This window comes from Durio zibethinus, unplaced genomic scaffold, assembly GCF_047325235.1.
Source record: "Durio zibethinus cultivar Kanyao isolate XHJ-2024 unplaced genomic scaffold, ASM4732523v1 HiC_scaffold_102, whole genome shotgun sequence".
Lineage (NCBI taxonomy): Eukaryota > Viridiplantae > Streptophyta > Magnoliopsida > Malvales > Malvaceae > Durio > Durio zibethinus.
In genome coordinates, this window is record NW_028322725.1 from 47,501 (window position 1) to 67,500 (window position 20,000).

General features: G+C 30.9%; 1 protein-coding gene across 1 annotated transcript; it reads left to right on the plus strand.

Moving 5' to 3' along the window:
- The first annotated feature begins 7,326 nt into the window (after window positions 1-7,326).
- On the plus strand, window positions 7,327-11,975 carry LOC149509855 (NAD(P)H-quinone oxidoreductase subunit H, chloroplastic). Its single transcript, XM_089757651.1, has 2 exons — window positions 7,327-9,478; window positions 10,599-11,975. The coding sequence occupies exon 1, from the start codon at window positions 7,743-7,745 to the stop codon at window positions 8,922-8,924; it is 1,182 nt and encodes a 393-aa protein (XP_089613777.1). The 5' UTR covers window positions 7,327-7,742; the 3' UTR covers window positions 8,925-9,478; window positions 10,599-11,975.
- Window positions 11,976-20,000: the final 8,025 nt, after the last annotated feature.

A 20,000-nucleotide genomic window follows, 5' to 3' on the forward strand; every position in this document is an offset into this window, starting at 1 on the left:
TAAGGAGTATTGATTATCGAACCGATTCGCCGGTATGTAGAAATTGATGGACAATTTATTCTATATCAAACTATAAGTATTTCATTGGTTCATAAAAATAAACATGAAATTAATCAAAGACGCAAAAAAAAAAACTATATTGACAAAATGAATAATCATATATATAATAATATCATATAATAAGGAGTATTGATTATCGAACCGATTCGCCGGTATGTAGAAATTGATGGACAATTTATTCTATATCAAACTATAAGTATTTCATTGGTTCATAAAAATAAACATCAAATTAATCAAAGACGCAAAAAAAAAAAAACTATATTGACAAAATGAATAATCAGATGAGAATAATATCATATAATAATGAATAATCCAGAAAAAAAAAAAACAAAAAAAAAAAAATTAGGGGGTTTCTTATGATTTTCAAATCGTTTATACCGAGTAATCTAATATCCTTATTCATGAGGATAATCAATTCAGTCCTGTCAGTCCTTGTGGTCGGACTCTATTATGGATTTCTGACCACATTATCCCTAGGTCCCTCTTATCTCCTCCTTGTACAAACTTGGGTTATGGAACAAGGAGAAGAAGGAAACGAGAAGAGGGCAGCAGCAACAACTGGCTTTCTTATGGGACAGCTCATGCTGTTCATATCGATCTACTATGAGCCTCTGCATTTAGCATTGATTAGACCTCATCTACTAAATGTCCTAGTTCTACCGTATCTTTGGTTTTATTACTTCTGGAACAATGACAAAGACTATTTTGATTTTTTTGATTATTATGCAGGAGAGACTGCCGGAAATTCAATGCGTAATCTTAGGATTCAATGTGTATTCCTGCATAATTTAATTTTTCAATTAGTCAACCATTTCATTTTACCAAGTCCAATGTTAGCCAGATTAGTCAACATTTATATGTTTCGATACAACACCAATATGTTATTTGTAATAAGTAGTTTTGTTGGTTTTTTAATTGGTCATATTTTATTAATGAAATGGGTTGGATTGGTATTAGTCTGGATACAAAAAATTTTATTAATGAAATGGGTTGGAGTGGTATTAGCCTGGATACAAAAAAGGACTTTTCTTAGGTATTATATAGTTATTCGATCTAATAGGCATCTTATATTCGAACTTACAAAGTCTATTCCTCGAATCTTTACTCTTCTCTTTTTTATTACCTGTCTTTACTCTATAGGTAGAAAACCGTCACACATGCTGACTAAGAAACTGACAGGAATTCATCAAAGCCGAAGAAAAGGGCAGGAATTGGAGGAATTGAAGGAATTGGAGGAAAGGGAGGAAGAAACAAACATAGAAATAGAAACTATTTCCAAAGGGGGGGAGGAACAGGTATCCACCAAAGAAAATCTTTCTTATTACCCTTTTTCGAAAGAGACCGACTATAAAAATAGCCCAGTTTATGAAACTTCTTATCTGGATGGGAATCAGGAAAATTCGAAGTTAGAAATAATATCAGAAAAAAAAGAATATAAAAAATTATTATGGTTTGAAAAACCTCTTGTGACGCTTATTTTTGATTATAAACAACGGAATCGACCTTGGCGATATATAAAAAATAATCGGTTTGACAATGCTCTAAAAAATGAAATGTCACAATATTTTTTTTATACATGTCGAAGTGATGGAAAAGAAAAAATCTCTTTTACATATCCACCTAGTTTAGCAGCTTTTGGAGAAATGGTACAAAAACAAATAGATTTTTTCACACCAGAAGAATTGTTTTCTGACGAATCGTATACTGATTGGAGTTTTATCAATGAACTAAAAAGAATAAATTTAAGTAAGGAGTTTATAAAGAGAGTCGAATATTTAGATAAGGAATATTTATATAAGGAATCTTTTGATCTGGGCATACTTGAAAAAAGGACTCGATTTTCTAATTATGAAACTAATGAAGAAACTAATAATGAAACTAATAATGAAACTAATAATGAAACTAATAATGAAGAAACTACTACTGAAACTAATAATGAAACTAATAATGAAACTAATAATGAAACTAATAATGAAACTAATAATGAAACTAAAAGAAATAATGAAATTAAAAGAAATAATGAAACTAATAATGAAACTAATAATGAAACTAATAATGAAACTAAAAGAAATAATGAAACTAAAAGAAATAATGAAACTAAAAGAAATAATGAAACTAATAATGAAACTAATAATGAAACTAATAATGAAACTAAAATAAAATACTTGCCTAAAATATATGATCCTTTCTTGCAGGGACCCTACCGCGGAAGAATCAAAAAATTGTTTTCACCTTTAAGTGAAAAAACAAACACGGATCCGTTTTGGATAAATAAGATTCATGTTATACTTCTTGCTACTGATTATTACGAATTTGAACAGACAATAGATACACTCAAATCATTATCAACAGAAAAAGAACTTTCTTTATTGACAGAAACAGAAGATGAACAGACAATAGATACACTCAAATCATTATCAACAGAAAAAGAACTTTCTTTATTGACAGAAACAGAAGATGAACAGACAATAGATACACTCAAATCATTATCAACAGAAAAAGAACTTTCTTTATTGACAGAAACAGAAGATGAACAGACAATAGATACACTCAAATCATTATCAACAGAAAAAGAACTTTCTTTATTGACAGAAACAGAAGATGAACAGACAATAGATACACTCAAATCATTATCAACAGAAAAAGAACTTTCTTTATTGACAGAAACAGAAGATGAACAGACAATAGATACACTCAAATCATTATCAACAGAAAAAGAACTTTCTTTATTGACAGAAACAGAAGATGAACAGGGAAATATCGATTCCGAGGATCGAGTCAAAATTTTGAAATTTTTATGCAATATAGTTATAACTAATCCCGACAATCAAACAATTATAAAAAAATCTAATGGAATAAAAGAAATAAGTAATGGAATAAAAGAAATAAGTAAAGAAGTTCCTCGATGGTCATACAAACTACTCGACATTTTCGAACAACACCATAGAGGAGGCGAGGAACACATGATAACAGATTATGCAATTCGTTCAAGAATCTTCCGGTACGCAATAGTTTTTTCTAAGGAGGAGTTAAAGGATGATTTTTTTCTACCAAACGATATAGAAAACGACCTATCTTTGATGGAATATTCGCCAGAACCGAATTTTCGTCGAGACATAATAAAAGGTGCCGTGCGTGCCCAAAGACGTAAAATAATTAATGGGGAACTGTTTCAATCAAATGTGCATTCCCCACTTTTTTTTGACAGAGTAGACAGCCTCTTCTTCAGAGTGTTCAGATCTTTGTATTCTGATATTTCTTGGCTGATAAAACTAATATCTCGAAATTGGATATGGAAAAACAAAGAATCACAAATTTCTGATTATACAGAAAATGAGGAGGACATAAGAGAAGAAGACGAAGAGATAAGAGAAAGCATAGAAAAGATACAAGAAAGAGACAAAGAGGAAGAAAAAAGAAGAGAAAGCATAGAAGAGATACAAAAAGGAGACAAAAAAGAGAAAGAAAAAAGAAGACAAGAGTCAGAGGCAGATGACTTCCTGCTGGACGCAGCAGAATTTTGGGATATCGTCTTTTTTGGTCAAGGACCAAGGGGCATCATGTTAATAGCCCAATCGATTTTTAGAAAATATATTCTATTACCTTCATTGATAATAGCTAAAAACATTGTCCGTATATTATTATTTCAAATTCCTGAGTGGTCCACGGATTTCAAGGGTTGGAAGCGAGAAATACATGTTAAATGCACTTATAATGGTCTTCAATTCTCCACAAAAGACTTTCCAAAAAATTGGTTATCAGAAGGTATCCAGATCAAGATCCTATATCCTTTTCGCCTGAAACCTTGGCGCGGATCTAAACTGAAACCCTCTCATAAAGATCCAATGAAAAAAAAGCATAAAGATCCAATGAAAAAAAAGCATAAAGATCCAATGAAAAAAAAGAAAGTTAAAAAGAATGATTTTTGCTTTTTAACAGCTTGTGGACTGGAAAGTGACTTACCTTGCGGTCCTCCTCGAAGACGGCCTTCGTTTTTTCAGCCTATTTTTAACGAACTAGAAAAAAAAAGTGAAAAATGGAAAATTTTTAAAAAAGGAAAAAAATTGTTTCGAAAAGTCTCAGGAGAAACAAAAATTCCATTTGTAAAGGGAATAATAAAAAAACTTTCAAAAAGAAATCCAGTTTTGGAGTTGAGAGAAGAATTGGGCGAAACTAAAAAAGATTTGGGCGAAACTAAAAAAGATTCGATAATCAGTAATAAGATGATTGACGAATCATCCCTTCAAATTCAATCTATGGAGCGGACAAATTATTCATTAACAGAAAAAAAGATAAAAGATCTGACTGAGAGAACAAACACAATCAAAAATCAAATAGAAAAAATTATAAAAGACAAGAAATTAGAATCATCAAAAAAATTTTGGAAAATATTAAAAAGAAGAAATATTCGATTAATCCGTAAATTCTATTTATTTATAAAACTTTTTATTCAAAAGATATACATAGATATTTTTCTATATATCATTAAATATATCATTAATATTCCAAGACCCAATCCACAACTTTTTCTTGAATCAACAAAAAAAATGATTGATAAATTCATTTACAATAATGAAGCAAATCAAGAAAGAATTAATAAACCAAATAAAAATACAATTCATTTTATTTCAACTATAAAAAATATAAAAAACTCACTTTCGAATATTAGAAATCAAAATGCAAAAGCTTTTTGTGACTTATCCTCCCTCTCACAAGCATATGTATTTTACAAATTATCACAAACCCAAGTTATTAAATTCAAACCTATCCTTCAATATCACGGAACATCTCTTTTTCTTAAAAATGAAATAAAAGATTATTTTGAAGAACAAGGAATATCTCATTCCCAATTAAAACATCATTATGGGTTAAGACAAAAAATCTCTGGAATAAAGGAATGGAAAAACTGGTTAAGGAGTCATTATCAATACGATTATCAATACGATTTAGTTCAGAGTATATGGCTTAGATTAGTACCAGAACAATGGCGAAATAGAGTCAATCAACACTATATGGCTCAAAATAAAGATTTAACAAAATGGGATTCAGATGAAAAAGAAAGATTAATACATTACGAAAAAAAAAATGATTTTCAAGCGAATTCATTACTGAATCAAGAATATAAACTGAATCAAGAACAAAAACGGAATCAAGAACAAAAATATAAAAAAGATAATTTTAAAAAACACTATAGATATAATTTATTATCATATATATTTATTATATATCAAGATATGAGGGACTCATATACTTATGGATCACCATTACAAGTAAATAAGAGGGAAGAGATTCCTTATAATTACAACATGGATAAACGAAAATTTTTTGATATATTGGGGGATATTCCTATCCATAATTATCTAACGGGGAAAACGGGGAAAACGGGGAAATTTTCGCATAGAAAATTTTTTAATTGGAGAATTCTTAATTTTTGTCTTAGAAATAAGACCGATATTGAGTCCTGGGTCGATACCAGTACCAAGAGTAAGAAGACCAGTACCAAGAGTAAGAAAACCAGTACCAAGAGTAAGAAAAATATTAAGACTGTGATTAATAATTTTAATAATTATCAAATATCGAATCTGGAACTTTGGTTCTTCCCAGAATTTGTGCTACTATATAATGCATATAAGGTTGAACCATGGATCATACCAATAAAACTACTTCTTTTCAATTTTAATTTTAATGGAAAAAAAGAGGATCTTGTATCAGATGCAAAAAAAAAAAGAAAATTTAGATCCGTTCTCTCAAATCAAGAAAAAGATGTTGAAGAAGATTATGGTAAATCATCCAATCAAGAAAAAGGTAAATCATCCAATCAAGAAAAAGGTAAATCATACAATCAAGAAAAAGATGTTGAAGAAGATTATGGTAAATCATCCAATCAAGAAAAAGGTAAATCATCCAATCAAGAAAAAGGTAAATCATACAATCAAGAAAAAGATGTTGAAGAAGATTATGGTAAATCATACAATGAAGAAAAAGGTAAATCATACAATCAAGAAAAAGATGTTGAAGAAGATTATGGTAAATCATACAATGAAGAAAAAGGTAAATCATACAATCAAGAAAAAGATGTTGAAGAAGATTATGGTAAATCATCCAATCAAGAAAAAGGTAAATCATACAATCAAGAAAAAGATGTTGAAGAAGATTATGGTAAATCATCCAATCAAGAAAAAGGTAAATCATACAATCAAGAAAAAGGTAAATCATCCAATCAAGAAAAAGGTAAATCATCCAATCAAGAAAAAGGTAAATCAGATCAAGAAAAAGGTAAATCAGACAATCAAGAAAAAGATGTTGAAGAAGATTCTGGTAAATCAAAAAAACATAGAAAGGAAGACGAGAGCAAGAGAGAAGCTCGTTTATTCCTACAAAAGTATTTGTATTTTCAATTCGGATGGGATGCTGATTCTTTCGATGAAAAAATAATCAAAAATATCAAAGCATATTCTTTCATTCTTGGCCTGATAAATATGAATGAAACTTTTCTATACTCTGTTAGAAGAGGAGGAACGAATCTGGATATTTTGATGGATTCGGCGGATAAGTTACTTTTAACTTATCAATACCTACTCAAAAAAGGAGTATTGATTATCGAACCAATTCGCCGGTATGTAGAAATTGATGGACAATTTATTCTATATCAAACTATAAGTATTTCATTGGTTCATAAAAATAAACATGAAATTAATCAAAGACGCAAAAAAAAAAAAAGACGCAAAAAAAAAAACTATATTGAAAAAAATAATTTTGATGAATCCATTGCAAGACATCAAAAAATGACTGAAAATAAAGACAAAAATCATTATGATTTGTTTATTCCTGAAAATATTTTATCCCCTAACCACCGGAGAGAATTGCGAATTCGAATTTCTTTCAATTCAAGGGATAAAAATGGTATGCATAGAAATCCAGTATTTTTAAATAATGTAAAAAACTGTGGTCAAGTTTTGAATAAAAACAAACATCTTGATAGTGATAAAAAGAAACTAATTAAATTAAAGTTCTTTCTTTGGCCCAATTATCGATTAGAAGATTTAGCTTGTATGAATCGCTATTGGTTTAATAGTAATAATGGCAGTCGTTTCAGTATGGTAAGGATACATATGTATCCGCGTTTGAAAATTCGTCAATGGTACATTTTTCCATATATTATGATTGAAAACCGGATTGATTAATTTTATTTGAAAAAATTATAAAGTTCATAACGAACTTAAAATCATTGTGCATATTAAAATGAATGGTATTATTATTATTACTGATCAGTAAAATTCACATTCAAAAAAAGGGGGAGAGAAATTTTTGTTTTATGGTAAAAAATTCATTCATCTCAGTTATTTTTCAAGAAAAAAAAGAAGAAAACAAGGGGTCCGTTGAATTTCAAATAGTCAGTTTCACCAATAAGATACGAAGACTTACTTCACATTTGGAATTGCACAAAAAAGACTATTTATCTCAGAGAGGTCTACGTAAAATTCTAGGAAAACGTCAACGGCTTCTGTCTTATTTATCAAAGAAAAATAACATACGTTATAAAGAATTAATTAGTGAGTTGGATATTCGGGAATCAAAAAATCGTTAATTTGATTGAATTAGTCGATTTATTATATTTTTCATTTTGATGTACTTCTTTTCGTTTTCAACAATTCATGTAAGAATGAATCGAGGAAAAACTTATGAATCTATCAGCTACAGAAAAAGACCTTATGATAGTCAATATGGGACCTCACCACCCATCAATGCACGGTGTTCTTCGTCTCATCGTTACTCTAGATGGTGAAGATGTTGTTGACTGTGAACCAATATTAGGTTATTTACACAGAGGAATGGAAAAAATTGCGGAAAACCGAACAATTATACAATATTTGCCTTATGTAACACGTTGGGATTATTTAGCCACTATGTTCACGGAAGCAATAACCGTAAATGGACCAGAACAATTGGGCAATATTCAAGTCCCTAAAAGAGCCAGCTATATCAGAGTAATTATGTTGGAGTTGAGTCGTATAGCTTCTCATCTATTATGGCTTGGACCTTTTATGGCCGATATTGGTGCACAGACCCCCTTTTTCTATATTTTCAGAGAAAGAGAATTAGTATATGATCTATTCGAAGCTGCCACCGGTATGAGAATGATGCATAATTATTTTCGTATCGGAGGAGTAGCGGCCGATCTACCCTATGGCTGGATAGATAAATGTTTGGATTTCTGTGATTATTTTTTAACAGGAATTGTTGAATATCAAAAACTTATTACGCGAAATCCTATTTTTTTAGAACGAGTTGAAGGGGTAGGGGTTATTGGTGGAGAAGAAGCAATAAATTGGGGTCTATCCGGCCCAATGCTACGAGCCTCTGGAATCAAATGGGATCTTCGTAAAGTTGATCATTATGAGTGTTACGACGAATTTGATTGGGAAATCCAGTGGCAAAAAGAAGGAGATTCATTAGCTCGTTATTTAGTCCGAATCAGTGAAATGACGGAATCCATAAAAATAATTCAACAGGCCCTGGAAGGAATTCCGGGGGGTCCCTATGAGAATTTAGAAATCCGATGTTTTGATCGAGAAAGGGATCCAGAATGGAATGATTTTGAATATCGATTCATTAGTAAAAAACCTTCTCCTACATTTGAATTACCGAGACAAGAACTTTATGCGAGAATGGAAGCCCCAAAGGGAGAATTAGGAATTTTTCTGATAGGAGATCAAAGTGGTTTTCCTTGGAGATGGAAAATTCGCCCGCCGGGTTTTATCAATTTGCAAATTCTTCCTCAGTTAGTTAAAAGAATGAAATTGGCTGATATTATGACGATACTAGGTAGCATAGATATCATTATGGGAGAAGTTGATCGTTGAAATGATAATTTATACAACAGAAGTAGAAGATATCAATTCCTTTTACAGATTGGAATCCTTAAAAGAGGTCTATGGGATCATATGGATGTTTGTCCCTATTTTGACTCTTGTATTGGGAATCACAATAGGTGTACTAGTAATTGTATGGTTAGAAAGAGAAATATCTGCAGGAATACAACAACGTATTGGGCCTGAATACGCCGGCCCTTTGGGAATTCTTCAAGCTCTAGCAGATGGAACAAAACTGCTTTTCAAAGAGAATATTCTTCCATCTAGAGGAAATACTCGTTTATTCCGTATTGGACCGTCTATAGCAGTCATATCCATTTTACTAAGTTTTTCAGTAATTCCTTTTAGCTCTCGCCTTATTTTAGCCGATCTCAATATCGGTATTTTTTTATGGATTGCCATTTCAAGTATTGCTCCTGTTGGACTTCTTATGTCAGGATACGGATCAAATAATAAATATTCCTTTTTAGGTGGTCTGCGAGCTGCTGCTCAATCGATTAGTTATGAAATACCATTAACTCTATGTGTTTTATCAATATCTCTACGTGCGATTCGTTGAAATATAAACTTTTCTTTTCCCTATTCCTTTCGTTCTATAAAATAAGCTGAATGGATTGAATAGATATCTTCGTTATTTTATTATCCTTCAGGTTGATAAACTAAATTAGATAGTTATATATGAGTGAAAGAAAGCAGCTTATAAATTCGCAGTAAATTAAACAAAAAAAAATTTAATCTCATTTCCTATGTACAAGAGTTAAGTGGAAGAAAACATAAGTGGAAGAAGTCTTTACCCCAAGACGGGTTGATTAGTCAATCTAGCTTGAAGCGGGCTCAAAAGATCAACCGTATAGAGTTTTGGCTATCCTTTGTATAGATTCCCATACATGTATTGCCAAACCAAACGGGGGATTGAACAAAAAAATGAGTGGATGGTTAGGAACACCAAAATACACAAAGGATTAGTAATGGAGATTATGTAAATTATATAAAAAGGATATTTCTGGATAACATAAAAAGAATACTAATTGGGGCTTTAAATTAGTAGAAATGAGTAGGCAGTACTACCCACGATTCCGGTCCAGAGTATGCTCCTATCCACCGATTAAAGTAATGACTATCAGGAACGAAATAATCCTTTACTATTTTTTAGTTTAAGCCCCCATTCGTAATTTTCTCAGATCAGAAAGAAGAATAGGAACGAAAAAGAAAGAATAAAAAATAAATATTTTTTTTTTTTTTATTCTTTCTTTCATATATATAGAGAGATATAATCTGTGTCATGATTTATGAGCTAATGTAATATTTAATTTTTTTCGTAATCGAAAACAATGGGTTGAAATATCTATTGATATTTCTACAAGAAGTATTTTATTGAAGGCTTAAGTTATTACTCAACAAATAAAAATTGAAATTAGTAACGGGCGAGATCAATTCAGAAGCACTTTTTTTATTCTTCATAATATAGCAGACAGAATTCCATTGGTATAATTTTGGACCTTCCAATCCATTTTTTCTCTATCTATTCTACAACCATACGAAGAGAAATAATACTGATTCGGTCCTTAAATTTATTTGTGACCCACGAGGAGCCGTATGAGTTGAAAACCTCATGTACGGTTTTGGACTAGCGATGGGAACAGTGATGTTATCATCGACTATAATTATCTAACAGCTCAAGTACAGTTGATATAGTTGAGGCGCAATCAAAATATGGGGTTTGGGGATGGAATTTGTGGCGTCAGCCAATAGGGTTTATCGTTTTTCTAATTTCTTCTCTAGCAGAATGTGAGAGATTACCTTTTGATTTACCAGAAGCCGAGGAAGAATTAGTAGCAGGGTATCAAACCGAATATTCGGGTATCAAATTTGGTTTATTTTATGTTGCTTCCTATCTAAATCTATTACTTTCTTCCTTATTTGTAACAGTTCTTTACTTGGGGGGTTGGAATATTTCCATTCCGTACGTATTCGTCCCTGAGCTATTTGAAATAAATAAAATGAATGGAATCTTTGGAACGACAATTGGTATCTTTATTACATTAGCTAAAACTTATTTGTTTTTGTTTATTTCTATCGCAACAAGATGGACTTTACCTAGGTTAAGAATGGACCAATTATTAAATCTTGGATGGAAATTTCTTTTACCCATTTCTCTCGGTAATCTATTATTAACAACTTCTTTCCAACTTCTTTCACTGTAAAGAAAAAAAGAATACGAGATTCATGACTTGGTTCAAACAAGAGAAAGAAACAAACATAAAATTATTCATAGATATTCACGATATGTTCCCTATGGTAACTGGGTTCATGAATTATGGCCACCAAACAGTCCGAGCAGCAAGGTACATTGGTCAAGGTTTCATGATTACCTTATCCCACGCAAATCGTTTACCTGTAACTATTCAATACCCTTATGAAAAATTAATCGCATCAGAGCGTTTCCGTGGGCGAATCCATTTTGAATTTGATAAATGCATTGCTTGTGAAGTATGTGTTCGTGTATGCCCTATAGATCTGCCTGTTGTTGATTGGAAATTTGAAACGGATATTAGAAAAAAACGATTGCTTAATTACAGTATTGATTTCGGAATTTGTATATTTTGTGGTAACTGCGTTGAGTATTGTCCAACAAATTGTTTATCAATGACTGAAGAATATGAACTTTCTACTTACGACCGTCACGAATTGAATTATAATCAAATTGCTTTGGGCCGTTTACCAATGTCAGTAATTGACGATTATACAATTCGAACAATTTTGAATTCGCCTCAAAGAAAAACTGAGTAAGTAAACCTCCTATTCTATTAAAGAGAAATTTCCAATTCTTTTAAGGTTCCGTTTTGGTTTAAGTTAAAAGAATATTTGGTTTGACTTAAAAGAATGAGGCCTTTACTCTTTGTTTGGTCAATAAATAAAAATTCAATTACAAATTAACTGGTTGATAAGAATTTCGAATTCATTTTTCTTGAAAATCTATTAATATATTCGTAATTATTTCGAAATATATAGTTTCAAAAAACAAAATACCCTTTCGAACCGAACAAAAAAAAAGAATTAAAAACGAAACAATAATTGTACTTAGATCAATTCACACCTAATAGATTAGGATTTTATTCAATTAGGAACGTATCATAAAAAAAAAATTCCTGGTCGGGTCAATAAGATCATGAAAAGCATTTCGATTTATTTATCTCTTATTTTACATATAATGGATTTGCCTGGACCAATACACGATTTTCTTTTAGTTTTTCTGGGATCGGGTCTTATATTAGGGGGCCTGGGAGTGGTATTACTTACCAATCCAATTTTTTCTGCCTTTTCATTGGGATTGGTTCTTGTTTGTATATCCTTATTCTATATTCTCTCAAATTCTCATTTTGTAGCTGCTGCCCAGCTTCTTATTTATGTGGGAGCCATAAATGTTTTAATCCTATTTGCTGTGATGTTCATGAATGGTTCAGAATATTATAAAAATTTTAATCTGTGGACCATTGGGAATGGCCTTACTTCGTTGATTTGTACAAGTATTCTTGTTTCGCTAATTACTACTATATTAGATACATCATGGTACGGGATTATTTGGACTACAAGATCAAACCAAATTATAGAACAAGATTTGATAAGTAATAGTCAACAAATTGGAATTCATTTAGCAACAGATTTTTTTCTTCCATTTGAATTCATTTCACTAATTCTTTTAGTTGCTTTGATAGGTGCAATTGCTGTGGCTCGTCAGTAATAAATCTTTCTAACTAGGAATAGCAAGCAATCCAAATTAAACTTTTTTCTGTCTTATCGCATCTATTTTCCTTGAATTCTTGTTCGTGTATAAAATATAAAATAGAAATTCGTTTATTCGAGATATTTCCAATATATTCTTTTTGTTATATTCTATTCTAGTCAATCAAATCCGTTGAATTATTGTTCATATTAAAATGAATCGAAATTGATAAGGAGTTGGTCAATGATGCTCGAACATATACTTGTTTTGAGTGCCTATTTATTTTCTATCGGTATTTATGGATTGATCACGAGTCGAAATATGGTTCGGGCCCTTATGTGTCTTGAACTTATACTGAATGCGGTTAATATAAATTTTGTAACATTTTCTGATTTTTTTGATAGTCGGCAATTAAAAGGAAATATTTTATCAATTTTTGTTATAGCTATTGCAGCCGCTGAAGCAGCTATTGGATCAGCTATTGTTTCCTCAATTTATCGTAACAGAAAATCAACGCGTATCAATCAATCAACTTTGTTGAATAAGTAATATTAATAATATTAAATTATAAGATTCACCAATTTGAATTAGCATGTCCAATATGTTGGAATCTACATCATGTTTTCGAAAACGTAAGAAATCAAAGTATCTTGGTCCTTTCTTATGAGTTGATCCCGAAGGAAATTGATTAGAAAATTTCTGGTAAATCGTTGATTCATCTGGTGTTTAACTATAATGATTCATTTACAAGTTTACTAGATTGAAATTTTATGATGTTCAAAAAATTATAGATCCCATGTCACATTCAGTAAAAATTTATGATACATGTATAGGGTGTACTCAATGTGTCCGAGCCTGCCCCACCGATGTGTTAGAAATGATACCTTGGGATGGATGTAAAGCTAAGCAAATTGCTTCCGCTCCAAGAACAGAAGACTGTGTTGGTTGTAAGAGATGTGAATCCGCTTGTCCAACAGATTTCTTGAGCGTTCGAGTTTATTTATGGCATGAAACAACTCGAAGTATGGGTCTAGCTTATTGATACGTTCCCGAAAACCCCACTTGAATACATTTTGAATCCATTTTATTTTTTTTTTACTGAAAAAACCCGTGCTCAAAAAAAATCTTTTTTGAGCACGGGTTTTTCTGGTCCAAGTGCATCTTGTCTTTACCACGAATTATTTTCCTTGGTTAACAATAATTGTAGTTTTACCAATATCTGCAGGTTCTTTAATTTTCTTTCTTCCTCATAGAGGAAATAAGCTAATTAAGTGGTATACTATGTGTATATGCATATTTGAACTCCTTCTAACAACCTATGCATTTTGTTATCATTTCCGATTGGACGATCCATTAATCCAGCTGGAGGAAGATTATAAATGGATAAATTTTTTTGATTTTTACTGGAGATTGGGAATAGATGGACTTTCTATAGGGCCCATTTTACTGACAGGATTTATCACTACTTTAGCTACTTTGGCGGCTTGGCCAGTTACTCGAGATTCGCGATTATTCCATTTCTTGATGCTAGCAATGTACAGTGGTCAAATAGGATCATTTTCTTCTCGAGACCTTTTACTTTTTTTCATCATGTGGGAGTTCGAATTAATTCCCGTTTATCTACTTCTATCCATGTGGGGGGGAAAGAAACGTCTGTACTCGGCTACAAAATTTATTTTGTACACTGCGGGGGGTTCCATTTTTTTATTAATAGGAGTTTTGGGTATCGGTTTATACGGTTCTAATGAACCAACATTAAATTTTGAAACATTAGCTAATCAATCGTATCCTGTCGCACTGGAAATCATATTCTATATTGGATTTCTTATTGCTTTTGCTGTCAAATCGCCGATTATACCCTTACATACGTGGTTACCAGACACCCATGGGGAGGCACATTACAGTACTTGTATGCTTCTAGCCGGAATTTTATTAAAAATGGGAGCGTATGGATTAGTTCGCATCAATATGGAATTATTACCCCACGCTCATTCCATATTTTCTCTCCTGGTTGATAATAGTGGGTACAATGCAAATAATTTATGCAGCTTCAACATCTCTTGGTCAACGGAATTTAAAAAAAAGAATAGCCTATTCCTCCGTATCTCATATGGGTTTCATAATTATAGGAATTGGCTCTATAACTGATACGGGACTCAACGGAGCTATTTTACAAATAATATCTCATGGATTTATCGGTGCTGCACTTTTTTTCTTGGCAGGAACGAGTTATGATAGAATGCGTCTTTTTTATCTCGACGAAATGGGTGGAATGGCTATTCCGATTCCAAAAATATTTACGATGTTCAGTATCTTATCGATGGCTTCTCTTGCATTACCGGGCATGAGTGGTTTTGTTGCAGAGTTGATAGTCTTTTTTGGAATAATTACCAGCCAAAAATATTTTTTAATGCCAAAAATACTAATTACTTTCGTAATGTCAATTGGAATGATATTAACTCCTATTTATTCATTATCTATGTCACGTCAAATGTTCTATGGATACAAGCTATTTAATGCTCAAAGTTCTTATTTTTTTGATTCTGGACCACGAGAGTTATTTGTTTCGATCTCTATCTTTCTACCAGTAATAGGTATTGGTATTTATCCGGATTTTGTCCTCTCATTATCAGGTGAGAAGGTCGAAACTATTCTATATAATTATTTTTATAGATAGTTTTGATGAATAAAACAAAAAATCAAAAAGTAATCCTATGATTTTTAAAATTGTTCGTTGTACAGTGAAAAAAAAAAGAAAGAAGTCTTTTTTCTTCTCTTAAGTTTAAGTTAAGTAAAAAAAGGTAAAAGAATTAAATTGAATTTTAATCAGACATCTTTGGCTTTTGTTAGAACCTTTTGAATCAAGTAGTGGAGTGATTCAAAAGGTTCTTGACAGCTTACAATAAGTTTTCTTATATATACGCTGTCCTATCTTAGTATTTGTTAGGCTTAGCCTTTTTATTCAATTCAATTAGATGTTAATGTAAATGAACCATAACTATGTAAACCTATTCCTAATAGATTGACCCCAAAATAGCATATCCAAATTATAAGAAATCCCATAGAAGCCACAAGTGCGGAATTTACACCTTCCAAATTTTTATTTGTTCGGGTATGTAAATAAATCGCGAATACGGTCCAAGTAATAAATGCCCAAGTTTCCTTTGGGTCCCAATTCCAATATGATCCCCACGCCTCATTAGCCCATACGGCTCCCGAAAGAATTCCTATGGTTAAAAAGATAAACCCGAGACTAATAATACGATAACTCCAACGATCCAATTGTTGAGTCAATTGATACCTGTAAAAATTTTTAGAAGAAAGAAAATAAGTGTTTAATAAAACATTGCTTCTTTCATTCATGTATTGGATTTCGCCAAACGAAAATGACTGATTTAATAAATTATTGTTTTTACCAATAATTTTTATGGCTTTTCGAAATGTAATGACTAGAAGAGCTACTGATAATAATGATCCACATAAAAGAGCTGCATAGCCTAATACCATCATACTTACGTGCATCATTAACCACTGGGATTGGAGAGCAGGCGCTAATATTGCGGATTGATGCATTTTGGTTAAAAGACCCGAAGTGGCAAAGCCTTGGGTAAAAATAACACTTGGTGCGGTTATTGCGCTTAAATCATTTTTACGCTTTTTAAAATAGTAAACCATATGAATAAGGGAGAAACCCCATGAAAGAAAGATTAATGATTCATATAAATCACTTAATGGGAAATGTCCTGAATAAATCCAACGAGTGACTAATAATCCTGTTATACAGAAAAAGGTAACTATCATGCCCTTTTCTGATGAATCATATAGTCCTACGACTTCATCGACTAATAAGAATAAGGTTAAAAAATGAATTGTAATTACAATTGAAACGACCGAAAAGGATATATGAGTTAATATATGCTCTAAAGTTGAAAAAATCATAAGAATTCTGAAAAAAGCGAGGGTTTCTAGATTTTATGGAATGGAAATCAGGAATTAAATTCATTATAGGACTTATTCTATCTCTTTTAGAAGATACTATGCCGCTACTCGGACTCGAACCGAGATGCTCTAGCACTGCTTCCTAAGAGCAGCGTGTCTACCGATTTCACCATAGCGGCTTGCTCGAAATCATAATAAGCCATTTTTTATTCAATCGTCGAGATTGAAGGTGAAGGGGTCAATTCAATGTAAAATGTAAAAGAAGCATTTAATTTAAATTGATGAATAAAAACTCGTTTAAATAGCAATTTGAAGGTTCAAAAAGAATCTTTATTATTTATCGTTTTATTTAATTATCCTTTTTTTTATTTAATATTTAATTTAATATTTAATTATTTCAACAGAGATTTTATAGTTTGTGTTTTCCTAAAAGAGAACTCCTCTATTGTAACTAAACTAACTAGTTGTAACTTCAATTCATAGATAGAATTCAACAAAAAAATGTTCTTTATCATTTTAATTTTTTAATGATTCATCTCTCATTCTTTTATATGATTTTTATGAATCTATAAAAAAAAAAATGCTTATCAATTGAATGAATAAATGAATGAAAAAATATTATTTTTAGAGATCACAATTTCAGCACCACATCCAATGATTTCAAAAGATTTATGTAATTTGCATAGCTTTGTATTAATCGTTAGGATTTTGCGTTTTAAGGATTTATCAAACCAACTAGATATTGGGTTGTACACGTTACGTTATATAAAAAGCGTTTCGATTCCTGTCATAATTGTACCATACTTCAAAAAAGTATTTCAATTTCGAATTCTAAAAATATGTCTTGATTCATCTTCTTATACAAACATAGAATTTTTTTAGATCATTTTAAATTGATACATTATTTGTATATCCACTAAATTATAAAGGGAGTTTTCTCAATTGGGTTGAAAGCAAGGGAAGGATATATAGTAATTCAGAGAAATAATGATTCATAAAGTTACAAAATTGAAACTTAATGGATTAGTTTCAACAACCCAGTTAAAGCTCTTATATATATGTGCTCCGATATAGCTATAGTATAAATATACAAATTTTTATTATTTAATTATTTAATTATTTATTATTATAAATTGAAATTGAATATTATAAAAATAACAAATTATTATAACACTAAGATACCAAATGGGGCGATGGGGAAAATGAGAATCCCCATCCCGGAAATGAAAAAAAAAAAGATATTCAAAAAAGAAAACCTTTGTATCTTATTCGAGTTAAACCAATTCAGATTAAAAAAAAATTATTTGTCGTACAAAAAAACTTTTTGAATTACCCGTAAAAATAGATCTCGATAATGAAAAAGCTTTCAACGCCGCCCAATATCCTTTCTTTTTCCAAACATTTTTTCGAATACGCTTTTTTGATGTAGAAGTACGTTTTTTTGGAACTGCCATTCAAAAAAAAGGTTATTTAGTGCTATAGTTGGATGTCAAAGACATCTATTTTTAAAACAAAATGATCGGTGTCTTTATGTCATTATTTATCTATTCCTATAGATTTTCTAGATTAATAGATTTTCTAGATTATAATTATCTATATACTACTATATAAATTTCATAAGAACTAAATAGAGATGGGAAAATAACATAAAATGCTTCTATTCTAGAAAAAAAAAAAAAAAAAAATATGATATAACCTTTTTTTATTTATATTCCATACACTATCCAGAAAAAAAGAAGAATTTGTATTTAATTTATTGGTACCTTTCTTTTTTATATCTCCATTCAAATCTATAGGATAGATTAGGATCTATTATGATATATAAATTGAATTGATGAAATCAAAAAAACGTAAAAAAGAGTCTTTCCTTCTCTATCTCTGCCTATTTTTTTTGTCGTCCTACATTTATAATTTATACATCTCCATTTATACACGAAAAATACATCAAAACAAAAAAATGTAAAAAAACCATTTTATTTACCTAATAAAAAACAAACTTGAATTTTTTTCTATTAATTGGTAATTGGTCAAGCTCGAAGAGAGAGTATGCCCAATTTTCATTTTCAATCAAATTCGAATGAGACTCGTAATTAATCTGTTAAAGGATACATAATTTTGAAAAAAAAAAAGAATATTTTTTTTTTCCATTAGTAACTCGGTGATATCATTTGATTACTTCTAACTTCGAAATTTGAATATTTTTGAAATATTTGAGAAAGATTAAAAGATTAATAATAGAAAATTCCAGTTAACTTTGTAATATCTTGATTGTATTATTGCTCCCTTTCCATCAAAAGAGATAAGAGCCGGTGAATCAGAAACGATTAATTAAGAAAGAATAAGAAAAAAGTTTTTATGGAGCATACATATCAATATTCATGGATCATACCTTTTGTGCCACTTCCAATTCCTATTATTAATAGGAATGGGACTCCTACTTTTTCCGACGGCAACAAAAAATCTTCGTCGTATGTGGGCTTTTCCCAATATTTTATTGTTAAGTATAGTTATGATTTTTTCGGTCGATCTGTCTATTCAGCAAATAAATAGAAGTTCTATCTATCAATATGGATGGTCTTGGACCATCAATAATGATTTTTCTTTCGAGTTTGGCTACTTTATTGATTCACTTACCTCTATTATGTCAATATTAATCACTACTGTTGGAATTTTTGTTCTTATTTATAGTGACAATTATATGTCTCATGATCAAGGATATTTGAGATTTTTTGCTTATATGAGTTTATTCAATACTTCAATGTTGGGATTAGTTACTAGTTCTAATTTGATACAAATTTATATTTTTTGGGAATTGGTTGGAATGTGTTCTTATCTATTAATAGGGTTTTGGTTCACACGACCTGTTGCGGCAAACGCTTGTCAAAAAGCGTTTGTAACTAATCGGATAGGCGATTTTGGTTTATTATTAGGAATCTTAGGTTTTTATTGGATAACGGGAAGTTTCGAATTTCAAGATTTGTTCGAAATATTTAATAACGTGATTTATAATAATGAGGTTCATTTTTTATTTGTTACTTTATGTGCCTCTTTATTATTTGCCGGCGCAGTTGCTAAATCTGCGCAGTTTCCCCTTCATGTATGGTTACCTGATGCCATGGAGGGGCCTACTCCTATTTCGGCTCTTATACATGCTGCCACTATGGTAGCAGCGGGAATTTTTCTTGTAGCCCGCCTTCTTCCTCTTTTCATAGTTATACCTTACATAATGAATCTAATATCTTTGATAGGTATAATAACAGTATTATTAGGGGCTACTTTAGCTCTTGCTCAAAAAGATATTAAGAGGGGTTTAGCCTATTCTACAATGTCCCAACTGGGTTATATGATGGTAGCTCTAGGTATGGGGTCTTATCGAGCCGCTTTATTTCATTTGATTACTCATG